The sequence below is a fragment of the Callorhinus ursinus genome, unplaced genomic scaffold (assembly GCF_003265705.2).
Source record: "Callorhinus ursinus isolate GAN/ISIS: 27379988/994484 unplaced genomic scaffold, GSC_fseal_2.0 scaffold12, whole genome shotgun sequence".
Classification (NCBI taxonomy): Eukaryota; Metazoa; Chordata; class Mammalia; order Carnivora; family Otariidae; genus Callorhinus; species Callorhinus ursinus.
In genome coordinates this window covers 69,211,983-69,231,976 of record NW_027397074.1, presented here as the reverse complement: position 1 = coordinate 69,231,976, position 19,994 = coordinate 69,211,983, and the positions used below count along the sequence as shown (strand labels likewise).

General features: G+C 39.9%; 1 protein-coding gene across 3 annotated transcripts in view; it reads right to left on the bottom strand.

Moving 5' to 3' along the window:
- KLHDC10 (kelch domain containing 10) overlaps positions 1 to 3,998 on the bottom strand; it is a 59,606-nt gene extending 55,608 nt beyond the window's left edge. For 2 of the 3 annotated variants that reach the window (XM_025865633.2, XM_073899196.1), the window contains exon 1: positions 3,709 to 3,998. In XM_025865633.2, coding sequence (XP_025721418.1) covers positions 3,709 to 3,880 — 172 coding nt within the window. In that variant the 5' untranslated portion in view covers positions 3,881 to 3,998. The remainder of the gene's footprint in view (positions 1 to 3,708) is intronic. The other variant, XM_073899197.1, reaches the window with a different exon arrangement.
- Between the last annotated feature and the right edge of the window lie 15,996 nt (positions 3,999 to 19,994).

The window sequence follows — 19,994 nt, the reverse complement described above, 5'->3', positions numbered from 1 at the left end:
ACACACACACACACACACACACACACACACACACACACACACACACAGAGGAAATTTATCATTGGTTGTCTCTAGGGAAAGAAGCCAATTAGCTGGGGTCAAAGGTAGAAGGAAAACTTGCCTTTTATCATATGCTCTTTATACCATTTGGATTTCATGTCATGAACATATATCACATTTCACATTTTTATATTAAGATTTCAATGCTATCTTTGCCCAGCTTTACCAGTTGTTATATTTTTCTCTTTGTCAGTTTTTCAGTTTTCATTAGCAGCGATGTTAACTGTTATCCCAAGTAATACATTGTATTTAATCAAATTCACACAGGGAAATTACAATAGTAACTTGGGTTCTATTATCCCCATGATCTCCTTGCCCCTGAGCTCCAGCTCTGCATACTTATTCTATAAAAATGTTACTTGTTCTTTACTGAGTGTATAGAGATTATGAGTTAGAAATCCAGGACCAAAAAGCCATGAATTTCTTGGCCTATGGGGCAAACACATAATCACTACTGCATTTTAGGAGACAGCAAAAAGACAAGCTGCTCAAACAAGGTTTCACAAAATACCATTTGTGCTCTCACCGTGAATGCAGAGTCTAATCTATTTTTATGTGTAAGAATTTGATTTTATCCATTTGTCCAGAGTCAATGGGGCTGTTGAGAATTGAACCCACTAATCAATCAAATTCACAAGAAACTAATTGCTTACATATGCCAATGCACTCATTTAGAATTTATTTGTGTGTATATGTACACATGTATATATACATATACAATTAGTGTGTGTATATCAAGAGTATGAAATCCAGCATATCAAGGAATCATACATAAATGATAAATATGCCCAAGGAAAACTACATGAGTGTGTATAGGGAAGAGAATAAATCAGAGAAGGTCAAAGAAGGCTTTCCTGAAAACACAGCATGATTGAGCTAAGTTCCAATGGAAGAGAAGCTAAAAAAAGGGGGGGGGGAACAGAATGAGGAGTAAGAGAGTTCTTGTATGATGGGATAGCATGTGAAATGGCCCTGTGGCAGAAGAGAGCATGATATGTCTAACGGAACAGAAAATGATCAAAGAGCATACCACGTGATGTAGAATTAACTCGAGAATTAGACAGACAATGCAGTGCCTTTTAGGTGGTGGTTAAGATTTTTGCCTTACCCTAAAAGCAATGAAGAGCTAGTAAAGGGTTGTAAGCAGAGACAAGAACAGTTTTGCGCTTGCAAAAGATGAGTACTGTATGCACTGGAGGGCAAGAGTAGAAGCAGGAAGACTGCTTAGAAAGCTACTGCAGGGGAAAAAGAACGAAAGAAGGAAAGAAAGAAAGCTACTGCAGGAAACCTAAGTGAGGGATGATGGCAGCATGGACTGGAGTTATAGTAGAAATAAAATAAACAGAACTGGGTGATTAATTACACCTGAAATGCAAGCGAAAAGAAAATTTAAGGAAGATGCCCAAGTTTCAGGTTTGCCTGACTGCATGGATAAAGATGCTATCACTGAAGGAGAGAGAGAACACTCCAGGAAGACCAGGTTGTTCTATTTTGTTTCACCAGGGACTGCATAGTGGGTGTGCAAAAAGTAAGAAAGGGTTCTGGATGCTTAGTATCTGGAAGTCTTGGTAGAGAATGATGAAGAAAAGGAAAATGGGATTAGAGTTCAATGGAGAGAGAAAGTTAGCTTCAAAAACTTAAAAAAGAAAAAATGTTTAACCTCCAGGGTCGGCCATAAAATGGCCCTAGACATTTCTATCCCTCACCATCACCTAAAATTTTTTTAAACACCTCAATATACAACCTTTCAATCCCGGGGGGGGAGGGGGAAGAGACTTAAAATGTCATGCTGGGGAAAATAATGAATTGGTGTACAAGAATTTCAAATATATTGAGATAATCAGATATTCCTAATTCTGAGAGTGAATGAATGACAGAGGCCACCTACTTGGGAAGGAAGAATGAAGCACCAATCAAGGGGAAAAGAAGGTAGAAAGAAAAGGCTGATCACCCCATCGCATGAATTTTCACAGCTTAAACACGTTTATCTTTACCTCTGGACAAATGGCTGTTCTTGGCCTTGTCTGCTAAGGAAATGCAGAAATAGCCCCACACCTAAGCCCCATATCAGAAATCATGGCTTCCACTGCCATCAGGTGGCGGCAGTGAGGAAGTGCACCAACCAGGTTCTTTGAGCCTGGGAATGCCTATATCAAGCCCATGGTATAATTAATCTGAGATCAAAGACCTAAATATAAGTAGTAGTAGAGGGCAAACTGGTAATAATCTTTGGTAAGATTTATCTTCAAATCAGCCAATACACAAAAATATAAGTTTTCACTATTAATCTGGGGTAAGAAAAAGGATTTCTTTTTTTCTTTTTTTTAAAGATCACATACTTGGCAATCCAGAATACCCAGTCTGATACTATCACCTCAAACCCAACTCCTGGTATATTACATATTTGACTATTTAAAACTGCTTCAATGTTAATTTTAATAGCACACAGAAATGTTAATGTGCATTTCTAACACACATCAATAACCTCATCACAAACAAGTGACTGTCTTCATTCAATGTGCAAAATTCCCTTTGTTATCTTCAAATTAATCAAATAATTTTTGACTACTTGGAAGTACAGGCATGCTAGTAAAAGGAATTAAAAAACCATCATGTTCTCAAAACTCATCGGTTAAACAAATACATCACTGATAAAATCAACTTCAACATTATTCACAAACAATATGGTGAATGATTAACACATCATTCCTGATAGTTCTCTTCAAAGTAGAAATAAGCTTGCCCAATATAATATTTGACATTCTGTGTAGTATTTGCTTCCCTATCTTCCCCCTACGATACTTCACTTACAAATGTTTCTTTTTAAAATTGTCTGCACACACACATTTGATTTGTCTTTGTTTTTTAAGGCATCTCAACTCAAGGATAGGAAATTGTAGGTCAAAACGTAAAATAATCACATTGGGTGCATTTTTCCAATTCTCAATCAGCTGTTTTTATATAGTAGAGGCAGCATAATTTTGTCACTAAGTAGATTCTTGATCTTCATTTTCTTCCCTTAAAATCCAGATCACGCCCGCTATTCTGCTCTGGACATTCCAAAATATTAATAATTTAACCAGTTCTTGCTAATTCTCTTGGTTCTGTTTCCCACCCACACCCCAACACCCCCTCCCGTCCCCCTTACCCCACCCCGCGCCTTTCCTCCTGCTTTCTTGTCTCAGAATGCCCAACTCTTACACACTCGAGGTGGTTTTTACAAAATCACTCTTTGGAATGCTCTTCCCTCTTCTCTCCTCAATCTAGCACCCTTTTAAAAATAATTTCTCACAGCTAGGCGCCAATGTCTTTCTTTGACAAGATAAAACTGCGGAAGAGGACGAGACTGGGAACAGAATAGGCGAAACATTTGGGAATGTCAATGAAACAGCGGCCTCTCCTTTTAAAAGAAAACACAACTCTCCGCACAGAGCTTTCAACAAAGAAAAAATACTTCCTTTCGCTGTGTTCCTGCTCCTTCCCTGACCTCAAAGACACCTTTCCTTTTCTCTATGCCCCAGTCCCTCTGCTATGCGTGGGGCCTGCCTTTCCTCCTCCCAAGGAAAAGCAAGCCAGGGAGAAAAGAAAAGGTAGCAGTCGCCTTCCCACCGCGCCCGCAACCTGTCAGGACCCTGTCCCACGACTCACCTGGCAGGTGCGGCCGCCCGGAGAGTTGCACGAAGCGGTTGAGCTGGCCAGTCCCCCGACCCCCGCTGCCCCCACTGCCCCCGCCGGCCCCGCTACCTCCGCCGCCGCCGCCACTGCCTGCGGCGCCTCCTCCCCGCCGGCGGTTCCTGTCCCAGCCCTGGGCGGCCGACATGACCCGCTAACGATTGCCGCAGTGGGGTCCCGGCAGCCCCTGGCCCGGCGGTACTAGCCGAGCCTCCTTCCTGGGCTCCTCCAGAGACCCGGGAGACAGGGGTAGGGAGAGCGCCCTGTTCTCACCAGTGACCAATGACTGGCTTACATGGTGACAGGCAGCCAATGGCCAGTCGCCTTCTTGGTAGGTGGAGAGAGGCGGGGAGAGACGTGGTAACCATAGCTATGGCTAAAAAAAAAAAAGTGGGGGGAGAGAAAGGCAGAAGCAGCCACTCAACACACGCATCAACCGCGCTAAGCAAGCCCGCGTCGCGGCGACTCCTGCGGGATCAGGAGGGCCAATCGAAGGTCGAGTGAAAGAAACCACTCCTGCAGAAAGAGTACCCGCGACAGCCGGTCCTCCAGGCACGGTTAGGATTCAGGAACTCTTTCCATAAACACCGAAATCAGAAATAGGAAATAGAATAAGCACATAATACACATATTTGGGGGCAATACAGTGTTCTGCCGGCTTTGCAGACTGAGATCCCTTTCCCTGACGGTTGACATACACAAAGGGCTCTGTTGGAGGAGGAAAAAACACAGAGGCGGAGTCGAAGCTTAAATCTAAGAGTGAGGTATTCCTGGGTTTCATTTATCTGTCTTTGAGTTGACTGGCTGAGCTCCTCCCTTAATTAAATACAAGCCACCTCCTAAGCAAACAATTTTAAACCTGGTTAATAAACATGAAAAATGTTCAAGCTCACCAGTAATCAGAGAAATACAAATGAAGACCCCAATAAGAAACCATTTCTGGCTTATTACATTAGTAAAGATTTTTAAAAATAACCTAGCAGTGAGAAGAGTGCCAAGAAAAAGGTACTTTCAAAAAATGACTGATGGCTATATGAAAATGTTTTTGTTCAAACCCTTCTTTGCTTGTAGAAAATTTGAATCACCTTAAAGACAAACAGATATGGAAGATCAAGATCGAAGAAAAATGCAGAGGTACAGATCAGAAATTCCTATTGTTCCAAAATTAAACAGAAAACTTGGCTTTGAACTTACTGGGCGCAGTGCTAAGCAGGAAAATACAGATAGTTTACTGATGTTTATCAATGATAAGAGAAAAGCGTATGTATTCTTCAAGAAAAACAACTTTTCAAGGTTCTTAGATATGGTGGCTTTTTTTTTTTTTAATGTAAACCTTTATATAGGAGAACCTTATGTGATGCAAGGAAAAAAGAGAAAATCTGCTGTAGCTGAGGATGCATATGCTTTTGGTCAAATTTCATGTCACCACTGGCCCCGCCTCCTTATTTTCCTACTTTTAGTCCCTCCGGACAGGTGTTTTACCCAGTAAACACTATCACACACTGCTTATGAAAATGTTTGAGACCTGGGGAAAAAAAAGGTGATGGCTCGAAACTATGAAAGTCAAAGTCAGTAAGTGCTAATTTTTCTAAAGAAACTGTACCATTGAGTAAACCAAATAGTAGATGAAGGAAATTTTCTTTTTACAAGAGTATTCCAAGTAATAAAGAATGACACAGTATCACCATTTTGCAACCCCTGATAAATTTATCAACCCATTGAACAGCCACCGCTAGCATCACAAAATGAAAGATGACATATATGTGCCTCTAGAACATAAACGTAACTATGAAGTAGTCTTTCTTTTTTTAAAAAAAGATTTTATTTATTTATTTGAGAGAGAGAGAATGAGAGACAGAGAGCACTAGAGGAAAGAGGGTCAGAGGGAGAAGCAGACGCCCCGCTGAGCAGGGAGCCCGATATGGGACTTAATCCGGGGACTCCAGATCATGACCTGAGCCGAAGGCAGTCGCTTAACCAACTGAGCCACCCAGGCGCCCTGTGAAGCAGTGTTGTCGAAAAAAATTGAACCTGTATCTCGCCAGGTATCTATATTTAACTAACAATTTATAGGAAATACAGAGGATAGAGGAATATAAAAAAATACTACAGCGATGCAAACAGGAAAATCCAGACTGTGGAAATTCTACAGGATAAACAAATTTCTTCAACAAATAAATTACAAAGGAAAGAGAGATATTTGGAAGAAAAAATCTATGGGATAAAAGGAGACTTGTGATGGTGGTATAACTCCTTGAATATACTAAAAATCACTGAATAGTAATGGTTGCATAACTTTGTTATATTAAAAACCACTGCATTGCACACTTGAAAAGGGTGAATTTTATGGTGGATTTTATGTGGATTATATCTCAATTAAAAAATTTAAAATAATATGGGAAAGGAGGAATGGATGGGGAGCTAGATGAAACACATTTAACCATAAGCTGAAGCTGGGTGATGAGGACATAAGAACTGTTCATTATACTGTTCTGCTACCTTCATATATGTTAGAAATTCTTCATAATAAAAAGGAAAAGGGGCACCTGGGTGGCATAGTCCGTTGAGGGTCAGACTCTTGATTTGGTCTCAGGTCATGATCTCAGGGTCGAGCCGATTCAGGCTCTGTACTCAGCATGGAATCTGCTTGTCCCTCTCCCTCTGCTCCTACTCTCTGTCTCTCAAATAAATAAATAAGCAAATAAAATCTTTTTTAAAATAAAAGTCTACAAAAATAAGATTAAACAATCAACTGAAAACCATCTCATGTATTTATATAGATATATAATACACATATCATATGTATGTAATAATCACTTTTAACTCCAGAAACAAAATGAAACTTTTGTTCCTAACTAAATTTAAAATTATTAAATTATTTTAAAAACCTTCTAAACAGGTTGCCGCCAAAACTTCTTAATGTGGAATATAAGTACACTTTGATGGGTATTGACAGGATTTGCAGAGGGGTCTTCAAAGTAAGTGCATGCAGGGGCACCTAGATGATTCAGTCCATTGAGCCTCTGGCTCTTAATTTCAGCTCAGGTCATGATCTCAGGGTCATGAGATCCAGCCCCGCATTGGGCTCCACACTCAGCCAGGAGTCCCCTTGAAAGTCTCTCTCTCCATGTCTCTCTGCCCCTCCCTCCCCTCCCACCCCTGCTCTTTCTCTCAAATAAATAAATAAATCTTTAAAAGTAAGCAAATAAATGTGTGCAGGCACACCTGGCTGGATCAGTCATACAGCATGTGACTCTTGATCTTGGGCCATGAGTTGGAGCCCCACATTGGATGTAGTGATTACTTAAAAAAAAAAATTAACAATATGAGTGTATGCAGACAATATGTACTTGCTATAACATAATATGAAGTACCCAATACCACCTATCAAGTCATCATACCAAAAACATTCACTGGAATCTAATCAAGATTTAAGCTCTAACTTCCAGTTTACAGGAACTTTCAGGGCACAAAGGAACAGTTAAATGACATATAAAACAATCAAACAAATCCAGGGAGATAATCTTTGCCATGCCTAGCCTGGTTTCATCAATAAGTCAATGTCATGAAAAACAAAATGAAATAACACAAAAACACAGCGGGCAGGTGGTGACCCCTAACAAAATAATAGAGGTAGGCAATGATAATCAACAGCTGCTCACATAACAAAAAGGAACAAGCAGGCAGTATGTGTGTGCTGACAAGTACAATCATCAGTGAAATACTCTTGCCAAAAAAATGAATCCGAATAAAGTCAAACCTGTAGCTCTATCAGTTTAGAGGAAATAAAAGGGACAGAGAATATGTTAAATAATATCTTGGGGATGTAATCTGCAAAGTATAGAATGTGGATAACTCTATAGAACAAACAGCCTATTTTCTTCAACCTGATATTTCAAGAAGGAAAAGGAACGCACAAATTAATAGAATTTTAAGAAATATATCAACCAAAAGTAGGGTGTGGACCTTGTTTGCATTTTGGTTAGAATAAGCCAACTATTTTTTTAATGGGAAATTTTGGATATTGGATTATATTTGGGAATCATTAAATTTTTAAGGTATTATGGATATATATATATTTTTAAAGCCATCTTTTAGAGAAAAGATACTGAAATATTGATAGGTAAAAGGCTATGATGTCTAGGATTTGCTTCAAAATCATCCAGGCAGAGGGGGATGGGAGACAGGATGAGAATGTAGATGGAGCAAGGATGGCCTGGAGTTAATGCTTCATGTAGCTGGGTGATGGGTAATTGGAGTTCACGGCACTATTCTCTCTTCTTTTGTGTATATTTTAATTTTTCCCTCATAACAAGGTTTTCAAAATGGTTCTCAAAAGAACAGTGCTAAATTAAAGGGAACTTATAGCAAAATATATGGGATCCTCCTGAACAAATCAACTTTAAAAGACAATTTGGGGGCAAATGGGAAAATTTCGAAATTTGGAAAGGTTACTAGAGGATATTGGGGAAATAACATTATATTTGTTACGTATGACAATGATATCAAGGTTACTTTTTTAAAATCTCTTTATTTTTTAGGGTGCCTGGGTGGCTCAGTTGGTTAAGTGACTGCCTTCGGCTCAGGTCATGATCCTGGAGTCCCAGGATCGAGTCCCGCATCAGGCCCCCTGCTCAGCAGGGAGTCTGCTTCTCCCTCTGACCCTCTTCCCTCTTGTGCTCTCTATCTCTCATGCTCTCCCTCTCAAATAAATAAATAAAATCTTTTAAAAAAATTTAAAAAAATAAAATCTTTTTTAAATTACACATAATTAAATATTTTTTTTAAAGATTTTATTTATTTATTTGACAGAGAGAGACACAGCGAGAGAGGGAACACAAGCAGGGGGAGTGGGAGAGGGAGAAGCAGGCTCCCCGTGGAGCAGGGAGCCCGATGTGGGGCTCGATCCCAGGACCCTGGGATCATGGCCTGAGCCGAAGGCAGACGCTTAATGACTGAGCCACCCAGGCGCCCCATAATTAAATATTTAAGGATGGACTATAATAATACCTTGAGATGGCAGGACCATCTCTACCCGCCTTGAGGCTTACTCATGAAAATAGCCTTAAACAGTTAGAGCTTGCAGTTCACACTAACTTGGAAAACAAGTTAGTTGGAATTAGCAAGAAGTCTGCATTGACAATATTTTCCAGGAAACTGTTTTATAAATGTTGAACACAAACAATGATTCAAACAAATTTCCAGGATTGTTTTCCAGCAGAGCTTCTAGAATTACAACATTTGATGTAGTTAGAGACGAGAGGATTGGGGAGGGGTAAAAAGTACATACTACATTAGGAAATCTAGTTGTATTTATCATATTGACATCTTAAACTCAGCACTGTGTAAGCCAGTGCCTCTGAACCCTGACGCCACACTGGACTCGCCTGAGGCTGTTATGGAAAACACTGATGTTCAGTTTCCATACAGACCATTTGGATCAGAATCTCCGGAGCACAGGCACTGGCCCTATTTTTAATGTTCCCTGAGTTATTCTAATTTACAGCCAGGGTGGAGAACACAAGTATAGTCCTCTGTACCCCACCCAGTTTCATCACATGCAAAATGACAGTAATATCTTCCTTTTTAACAGCATGTAAGTTACTGTGAGAGACCAATAAAATAGTATATGTGAAAGTACATGGAGGGGCGCCTGGCTGGCTCAGTCAGTGGAGCATGTAACTCTTGATCTTGGGGGCCTGAGTTCAAGCCACATGTTGGGTGTGGAGCCTACTTAAAAAAAAATAAAAAGAAAGTACATGGAGGGGGTGCCTGGGTGGCTCAGTCGTTAAGCGTCTGCCTTCGGCTCAGGTCATGATCCCAGGGTCCTCAGATCAAGCCCCGCATTGGGCTCCTTGCTCTGCGGGAAGCCTGCTTCTCCCTCTCCCTCTCCCCCTGCTTGTGTTCCTTCTCTCACTGTGTCTCTTTCTGTTGAATAAATAAAATCTTTAAAAAAAATAAAAAGAAAGTACATGGAAAAGTATAATGTTTTATGTAAATGTAAGGTCATATTTTCACATTAGCAATCAATCGATGTTATCAATGTATAGCAATCCTTTAAAAATGTTTACTTCTTGGACTGTTCATTAATTTGTTGCAGACTAAATATAACCCAGAATCATATAAATTCCTTGGTGAATAGTCAAAGGTGACTAACTGCTTGTCATTAGCCCAGATCAAATCAGCATTGGTATTGAGAAGCCCAAACTAATGAGTCTTTAGTTTACTTAATTACAAAAATTACAAGCCTCTGTACATATAAGCATTACACACGTAAGCATTACACATATAGCTATCATAGAACCACAAAGCACAAACTGTAGCTAAGGTTAAGTTTGGCTGCCCAAGGAAAAGAAGGAAGAAGGCTCACATTTACTGATCACCTTTTGTGAACTAGGCACTTTTATGTATATCATCTTTATTAATAGAAAGATTAACCTACCATAGTATTTTGAAACATTAAGTCATGAAATCAGTTCAATGGGACATGACCAGTATTTCCTGGAAGAAGAATAAAAGTATAACATTGCAAGAGAAAAAGGGGTGGGGGGACAAAGGGATCCAGGAAGGTCTTGAAACACCTTGTCTCTAGGTATTCAAGTTGGAAGGGCCTGTTCTGAAGGGTTATACAAACCTTAAGTCCTTCTCTCACAGTGTTTAGGCAGGCATTTGATCCACATAAGGGTAGGTGACCAAAGTGTTTACCAAAGTTTTAGGTTCTCAGAAGCCCAGTAACTTCAGCCTTGTCTAAGAAATTGATATGGAAATTCTGAAGGCAACTCTTTGCCCTACCCCACCCCCATTTAAACACACACACACCCCCCACTAATTTCAAAGCTTCCATGTTTCTTTGTGTAGCTCTAAATATAAAAGGTTGAGTCTCTCTCTCTCTCCCTCTACCCCTCCCCACCACTCTTCTCTCTCTCTCTCTCTCAAATGAGTGGATGAAATCTTAAAAAAAAAACCCAAATAAATAAATAAATAAATAAAATATAAAAGGTTGAATTTGCCTTTGATATTTGGAAAAAAGACCTTGGGCTTTACAAATGTAAAACCAAGATTTCATTCTGGAATAGGGAAGGAGTGAAACAACTCTGCTTGAGATGACACTGGAAAGGCAAACCTCATTAAGGAGCTTAGACGGAATCCTAATGGAGTGAGGAGCCACTGAAGTCTTTAAGAGGTGACATGATCAGATTAATGTTTTCAAAGATCACTCCAGTGAATTGAGTTGAGGATTTCTTTTTTGTAAGATTTATTTACTTAGAGAGAGAGAGAGTGTGCGCACACGTGTGTGCACACACGAGCGCGCATACACACACACACACACACACACACACACACACACACACACACGAGCGGTAGGAAGGGGCAGAGGGAGAACCAGACTCCCCAATGAGCAGGAAGCCTGATGGATCATGACCTGAGCCAAAGGCAGATGCTTAACTGACTGAGCCACCCAGGCACCCCAGGTTGAGGATTTCTATGGGAGGCTATCCATTGCCATGGGTGAACCTGCCTATAGGCAGCAGCCTCAGGAAAAAGACCTCTGCTCCCAGGTTATCTTCTACCTGCCACACTAAAGAGCTATCATGTCACATTATGCATATTTGAGAGCAATATCACAAAAGATTGGAATTCTCATTTAGGCTATGATTTAAATGTAATATTGTTCTAGCACGAAACCATGTAGTCTTAGAATCATCAATTATAAAGACAATGCTCTTGGGGCATCTGGCTAGCTCAGTCAACTCTTGATCTTGGGGTCGTGAGTTCAAGCCCCATGTTGGGTGTAGCACTTACGTTAAAAAGTACAAATAAATAAATAAATAAATAAACCTTAAAAAAAAAAGACAATGATCTTGTAGCAGTGTTTTATAACTGAAAGACTGAAACAATTAAAATTTATTGTTATTTAATAAGTTTAATTTTACACTTGACATCAGGAAAATGTCATAATGAGATGCAGTGATATGTTAGTTTTTGTAGGCTAATGAGAAGAGGACAAGGGCTGACATGTGAATATGCATTTGTGTCAAATGAAGGCTGCGTGATGTCACAGCAGACAATGCAAAAGCAAGTTTCACAGTGGTCCTCATGTTCCAAGTCCAATAAAAAAATGGAAGTTTCTAAAGAAAACTGAATAATGGTCAATCATTTTTATTTTTATTTATTTTGGCAGGGGAAGGGGCAGAGGGAGAGGGAGAGAGAGAATCTTTTTTTTTTTTTTTTGAGAGAGAGAGAATCTTAAGCAGGCTTCAGAGGGGCTCGATCTCAGGACTCTGAGATCATGAGCTGAACTGAAATCAAGAGTCAGATGCTTAACCAACTGAGCCACCCAGATATTGCCCCCCACCTTTTTCCTGGTCATTCATTTTTAAAGTTATGTGAATGAGTCATTTGAATGTTTACTTATTTCCTTTAATAATCTAATAGAAAGTTCTGGGCTAAAATTAGACATTTTTTCCCAACATCTGCGACATTGAACTTGAAGTCCAGATATGATTTCCTGCTACCAATTCTAGCAATAATTGTCATATATATACATTTGATTCAGATTAAAGTGACACTAAGTTAACTATAAGGGAACAAGACAGTTTTATGAAAATATTAAGTAACATCTCATTAAATTGACTTTAGGAGAACACTCTCTGGCAAAGATTTGTAAAGTATTAAGTCTGATTATCACAAACAAGTAAACAAATATTGAAACTATTAATATCATTTTGTATTTTTGGTGTGGTAAGCTTATATGAACAGGCACTGTCTGCATGTGTTAATACTATTGAAAATAAATTACACTAAGAGATTAATTAAAGAACCTAAACTGGGCCATATTTTTCTACTTTTCTCCAACATTGGTGACTGTAGCTCAGCAAACATCATTCATTAATGTGAACTGTTTTGAGTTTATAGTTATTTAATTTATAAGTTTATTCTGATTTTGTCTTATAAGCACTACAAGCATAAGAAGGTTATAAATAATCTATGCATTGAAGTAACCTGATAAAAATAACATGTCAACATTGAGGAGGAGGCTCTTTTCTGTGTAAAACAGAATGAACAAAATCAAAAGGTGGAACGAACATTAATCATTTTAAGAAATACTGTTCTACCAAATGCTCCTTCTTGCTTAAAATAGATTAAATTGGGGTTGTCACCCAAATCCAGTAAAATCTTAATCAATATACTACCTCTAGAGTTGTAAGAAACAGATGCAAACCATACAGTTATGGTCTCAATACAAATGTGAGATATTGCCTACACAAAATAGAAGCTTAAGAAGAGCTTTCTAAATAGCTGTGAGACGTGAAATAAAATAATACATAACATTGTAATAGTCCCAAGATTGGCCCAATAGCCAGATGAGTGATGATTGAATCTTTAAATCAAATTCTAATTTTTAAAATGATGAATACATCCTTATTGTATAATCTTCTGTAAATAGAAGAATATATAGGGGCGCCTGGGTGGCTCAGTTGGTTGGGCGACTGCCTTCAGCTCAGGTCATGATCCTGGAGTCCCGGGATCGAGTCCCGCATCGGGCTCCCTGCTCAGCAGGGAGTCTGCTTCTCCCTCTGACCCTCTTCCCTCTCGTGCTCTCTGTCTCTCATTCTCTCTCTCTCAAATAAATAAATAAAATCTTTAAAAAAATAGAAGAATATATAGAAAAAGTGAAACTCTCCCCTTCCCTCGCCTCCCAATCCTACTCTCCAGCCCAAAAGACTATTTTTTTTTTAAGATTTTATTTATTTATTTGAGAGAAAGAGAATGAGACAGAGAGCACGAGAGGGAAGAGGGTCAGAGGGAGAAGCAGACTCCCTGCTGAGCAGGGAGCCCGATGCGGGACTCGATCCCGGGACTCCAGGATCATGACCTGAGCTGAAGGCAGTCGCCCAACCAACTGAGCCACCCAGGTGCCCGTAGACTGTTAATGGTTTGATGTCTATTCTTCCAAATCTTTTTCTATGTATTTACATGCAGGGCCCTATCCCAGGGCCCTGAGATCATGACCTGAGCCAATGGCAGATGACCTGAGCCGATGACAGATGCTTAACCAACTGAGCCACCCAAGCACCCTACTGTTACTATTTTTTAACAGGATTTTGTTATTCTTTTTTTTTTTTTTTAACCTGCAGCCATTCTTCTGTCCTTTGGTGGAAACAGTAAGAGTGAAGATCTCTTAGTCCCAAAGCAGTACACTGTCTTTTAGGATGTAAGTTTACAAACAGCAAAAAAACAAACAAAAATATTGATGGAAATGCTAAATTTCAGTTAGGGGATTGTGAAAATAATGGTACTTTTTTCCCTATCTATATTAGTTTCCTTGGTGTATTAGTTTTCTAGGGTTGCCAAAATACCACATACTAGGTAGCTTAAACAAAAGAAATGTATTTTCTGGGGCGCCTGGGTGGCTCAGTCGGTGAAGCGTCTATCTTCGGCTCGGGTCATGATCCCAGGGTCCTGGGATCTAGTCCTGCGTCAGGCTCCCTGCTCAGCGGGGAACCTGTTTCTCCCTCTCCCTCTGTTGCTCCCTCTGCTTGTGCTCTCTCTCTGTCAAATAAATAAAATCTTTAAAAAAAAAAGAAATTTATTTTCTTACAGTTCTGGAGGCTAGAAGTCTGAGATCAAGATGTCAGCAGGACTGGTTCCTTCTGGAGGTTCTGGGTGAGAATCTGTTCCATGTCCCTTTCCTAGTTTCTGGTGGTTGCTCCCAATCCTTGGCTTCCAGCTGCATCACTCCAATCTTATCACGTGATGCTTTCCCTGTGCATCTCTGTGCCCAAATTTCCCTCTATGTATAAGGACACCAGTCATATTGGATTTAGGGCACACTCAAATCCAGTATGACCTCAACTGAATAACATCTGCAAAGACCTCATTTCCAAATTCGTAGGTTCTAGGTAGACATGAATTTTGGTGGGGGGAGACACTATTCAACCCAATATACTATCTAAGTTCACAAACTCCTGGTTTAATGGAGTCTGTACTAAGTCTAAAAGAGAGAAATGATGAAAAATGCTAATGGTTTCTGTGTGAAATTATGGATTTTTTTCTTATCTCTATTTTCAGAATGTTCTAGAATATGATTTTATTACTTTTATAATAAAAATAAAGAAATGATGATATATTATTGGTTTTAACCATTGGCAACTTTTTAGGTAACAAAATTGCCTTTGAATTTGGCCTTGGATAATTTTATCGGCGTAAAGGCACAGGGACCTGGGCAGGTAAAAGGGGTCAGCCTCCTGGTTTATATATCTGTGAAATTACAGATTAACCTGAAAAGTCTCTCTCAAGGAAAAACGTACAGTCACATTTAATTCTTAGTGTAAAAAGAATACATACAAAGTCTCATAGACTTAAGGGATTCTTGGATAAATACAAACTACAAATGCCATATAACAATGAAATTTTAAAACACTAGTAAAGAGGGTGCCTGGGTGGCTCAGTTGGTTAAGCAACTACCTTCGGCTCAGGTCATGATCCTGGAGTCCCAGGATCAAGTCCCACATCGGGCTCCCTGCTCAGCAGGGAGTCTGCTTCTCCCTCTGACCCTCTTCCCTCTCGTGCTCTCTATCTCTCATTCTCTCTCTCAAATAAATAAATAAAATCTTTAAAAAAAACACTAGTAAAGATACCTCATTAAAAAGAGGTATGGACCCCTTTATTTGTGGCCATTGAATTTTTGACAAGGGTGTCAAGTACATTCAATGCAGAAACAGTCTTAACAAATGGTGCTTGGACAACTGGATTTCCACAAGCATAAGTAACAAAAGATAAAACAGATAAACTGGAGGTCATCAAAATTTAAAACATATGCATCCAGGAATGTTATCAAGAAAGTAAAAAGAAGGGGCGCCTGGGTGGCTCAGTCGGTTAGGCAGCTGCCTTCGGCTCAGGTCATGATCCCAGAGTCCTGGGATCTAGCCCTGCATCAGGCTCCCTGCTCAGCAGGGAGTCTGCTTCTCCCTCTCCCTCTGCTCCTCTCCCGACTTGTGCTCTCTCTCTCTCTTGCTCAATCTCTCAAATAAATAAACTCTTAAAAAAAAAAGAGAGAGTAAAAAGACAACCTACAGAATAGGAGAAAATATTTGCAAAGCATGTATCTGAGGAGGGTTTATTATGATGAATATATAAAGAACTCCTAAACTCAAGGAAAAGACGACCCAATTGAAAAATGGGCAAAGGATCTAAATAGACACTTCTCCAAAGAAGAATAGCCAATAAGCACATGAAAAGATGCTTGACAACACTATGATTAGGGAAATGCAAATCAAAACCACGTATGATACCACTTCACATTCCCTAGGATAGCTAAAATAAAAAAGATAGACAATAGGGGCACCTGGATGGCTCAGTTAAGCAACCAACTCTTGGTTTCGGCCCAGGTCATGATCTCAGGGTCATGAGATCCAGCCCCACATCAGCTCCATGCTCAGTGGAGAGCCTGCTTGAGATTCTCTCTCCCTCTCCCTCTGCCCCTCCACTCTGCCCTGCGCAGTCTCTCTCTCAAATAAATAATCTTTTTTTTTTTTTTTTTTTTTTTTTTACACGTAGACAGGGGCGCCTGGATGGCTCAGTCAGTTAAGCATCTGCCTTCAGCTCAGGTCATGATCTCAGGGTCCTAGGATCAAGCCCCAAGTCTTGATAAATATGTACCCACTTAAAAACCTATTAAAAGTCTGCTTCTCCCTCTCCCTCTGCTCCTCCCTGCCCCCAGATCATGATCTCTCTCTCTCAAATAAATAAATAAAATCTTTTTTTAAAGGTAGACAATAAAAAAAAAGGTAGACAATAATAAGTGTTGACAAGAACGTGGAGAGATTAGAACCCTGGTATACTGCTAGTAGGATTGTAAAATGGTACAGCCACCTTGGAAAGGTTTGAGAGTTTCTCCAAGTGTTAAACATAGAGTTACCAGATGACTCAAATCTTACTCCTTGATAAAACCTAAGAGAACTGAAAACATGTCCACACAAAAAAACTGGTACACAAATATCCATAACAGCATTATTCATAATAGCCAAAAAAAGGAACAACACAAATGTCCATCAGGGGATGAATGGAAAACCAAAATAAGGTATATCCATCAGTACAATGGAATATTATTCAGCCATTAATAAATGAAGTACTAATACATACTACATCATGAACGAACCTTGAAAGCATTATGTGAAGTTGAAAGAAGCCAGACACAAAAAGCCACATATTAGAGGCACCCGGCTGGCTCAGTCTGTGCAGCATGTGACTCTTGATCTTGTGGTTGTAGGTTCAAGTCCCATGTTGGGTATAGAGATTACTTAAAAATAAAATCTTAAAAAAAAAAAAGCCACATACTGTATGACTCCATTTATATGAAATGTCCAAAACAGGCAAATCCATAGTGACCAAAAATAGATTAGTGGCTACCAGGGACTGGGGGAAGAAAGGAATGGGGAATAACTGTTAATAAGTATGGGTTTTCTCAATGGAGTGATGAAATGTTCTGGAATTAGATAGTGGTGATGACTGCATAACCCTATGAGTATACTAAAATCCACTTTATTAAAGGGTGATTTTTATGTTGCGTAAGTTACATATCAATAAAGAGCCCATAAGAAATCAAAATGTTTGATAAATGTGTACGTACTTAAAAATGTCATGTTTTATGGTAATTAAATTTTCACTAAAAATGTAAATTTAGCTGTTTGATACATTTTTGTACTTCATGAAAGAATTATACTAGCAAACATAGTATGTTTGACTCATTCTTAAGAGGTCCTACATAGCATAAAAAGCTTACCTACATAAATTTTCGTATATTCTCACATTAAAAAAACACACACAGGGGCACCTGGCTGGCTCAGTCAGAAGAGCATGGAACTCTTGATCTCAGGGGTCGTGAGTTGGAGCGCTACACTGGGTGTAGAGGTTACTAGAAAAAACAAATTTAAAAAACCCCACATAGACAATAAAGACAGTCTGATAGCTGGAGCTTTCAGCAGAGCTGTCAGCTTCCCTGGGATAAACAAAATGGATAAACTGACCCTGAGAGTGAGATTAGCATGCCAGAGGATTTGGAAAAGGGCACTTGGGATCAACAACATGGAGAGAAGGGGAAGGAAGCAGGATAGAGCAGGGGGAGAAGGTGGACTGTGATGAAGTCTCAAGGTTGGTCCCGGGGGACCCCACAGGAAACTCTAAAGCTGGGTGGCCCTTCAGCATTGTCCTGGGTTGGGGCAAGGAGGCTGGGCCCTTTATATCTCCATCTTGATTAGTCCCTGGATGCAGGATGCGCTGGGGAAGGCAAATAGCTCTTTTCATTCAAGTAACTCCTAAAGGAACTGACAGCTGAGGGCTTCTTGCTGGTGGTACTCCCAATGACTATAGGATTTAGTTCATTCCTAAAGGGGGCCCTGGATGGTGTATCACTGCCTCCACAACCTATGCTAAAATGCTTAGGAAGAAAACTAGCACTTACCAAGAACTATGTACCAACCACTTTCATAGACATTATCCCATTCAATCTCATAACCAGTGGTTACTCAATCTCCAGGCCACATACTTAATGATGTTAGTGAGAGGAGGAGCCATATCTGACTCCAAAGCTCTTTCCTCCATATCACATTTGCCAAGGGACTCTGAAAATTGGATATTTCAGAAATATTTATTGATCCATGTCTTAAAATTGACATCTTCAGGGCACCTGGGTGGCTCAGTGGGTTAAGCATCTGCCTTAGGTTCAGGTCATGATCCCAGAGTCCTGGGATGGAGCCCCGCATCGGGCTCCCTGCTCAGCGGGAAGCCTGCTTCTCCCTCTCTCTGCCTGCTGCTCCCCCTGCTCGTGCTCTCTCTCTCTCTCTGTGTGTCAAATAAATAAAATCTTTTTAAAAAATTGACATCTTCTTGGGGTAACTGGCTGGCTCAGTGGGTGGAGTAGGTGACTCTTGCTCTCAGGGTTGTGAATTCGAGCCCCACGTTGGGTATAGAGTTTACCTAAAAATAGAATCTTAAAAAAAACTGACATCTTCTCAACATCTATTATGTACCAGGCGCTGGGAAATTATAGAAAAAAAGACAAAATGTCTGCCACAGAATTAACAGGCCACATGAGGTCAAGAATACAGAGACAAATCAGCATGTCCTGCATTTTTCTTTAACTATATTCAGCTGACTGGGTGCAGGAGCAGAGTGGTGGAGAGTTGAACTCAACTGGGATTGAAGTTTTGCCAGATGAATACTATAAGGCAAGAGGGGTTCAAGGAAATTGAGAGAATATTCATGAAAATGTATTATTTTTAGCTTATTTACTTTGCTATCAACTATATTCAATAGTAGAAAGAGGGCCTCTGGGTGGCTCAGTTGTTAAGCGTCCGCCTTCAGCTCAGGTCATGATCCCAGGATCCAGGGATCGAGCCCCGCATCGGGCTCCCTGCTCAGCGGGAAGCCTGCCTCTCCCTCTCCCACTCCCCCTGCATGTGTTCCCTCTCTCGCTGTCTCTTTCTCTCTCTGTTGAAAAATAAATAAAATCTTTTTAAAAAAAATAGTAGAAAGAATAATATAATGAACCCCCACGAGTCCACCACCCAAATCCAACAATAAAAAACGTTTTGCAACCTTCTTTCATCTATTCCTCCACACACTCTCTCTTCAAGAATTTTTTTAAAAGATTTTATTTTTAAGTAATTTCTACACCCAACATGGGGCTCAAACTCACAACCCTGAGATCCAGAGTCATATGCTCCACGGACTGAGCCAGCCAGGCACCCTTCTCTTTAAGAATTTTAAAGCAAATCCCAGACATCATACCAGTTCACCCATAAATACTTTGCGATGTATCTGTCATAAGTCCTTTTTTTTAAAGTAAGGACTTTTAAAAACCATAATCACAATGCCTTTCTCACATATGACTAACAATAATGCTTCAATCTTAACTAATTCTCAGTCCATATTCAAATTTTGCAAAGAAATGATGATAATGATCGGCAATGAACTTAAGCTGGCTAGGGAAAGAAGGATAAGGGAGGCTCTGGAGTTAGGGACCATGGAAATGTGGCTAGATCAATAGATTGAACGTCCTGGCGGGTGGGCACATTATTGGAGTTAGAAGCCCACAGCGAGTGAACTGGAGGAATTGGGGGTGGTCCCATTTTCATTGGGTCTATGGCTCAATCACAACAGTCTTCTTTTCCAGTTGATTAGATGAGACAAACGCCTTCCAATCTGATCTCTTTCCCACAATCTCATCTATTTTATCGCCAGCACCTGTGCAGACTAAA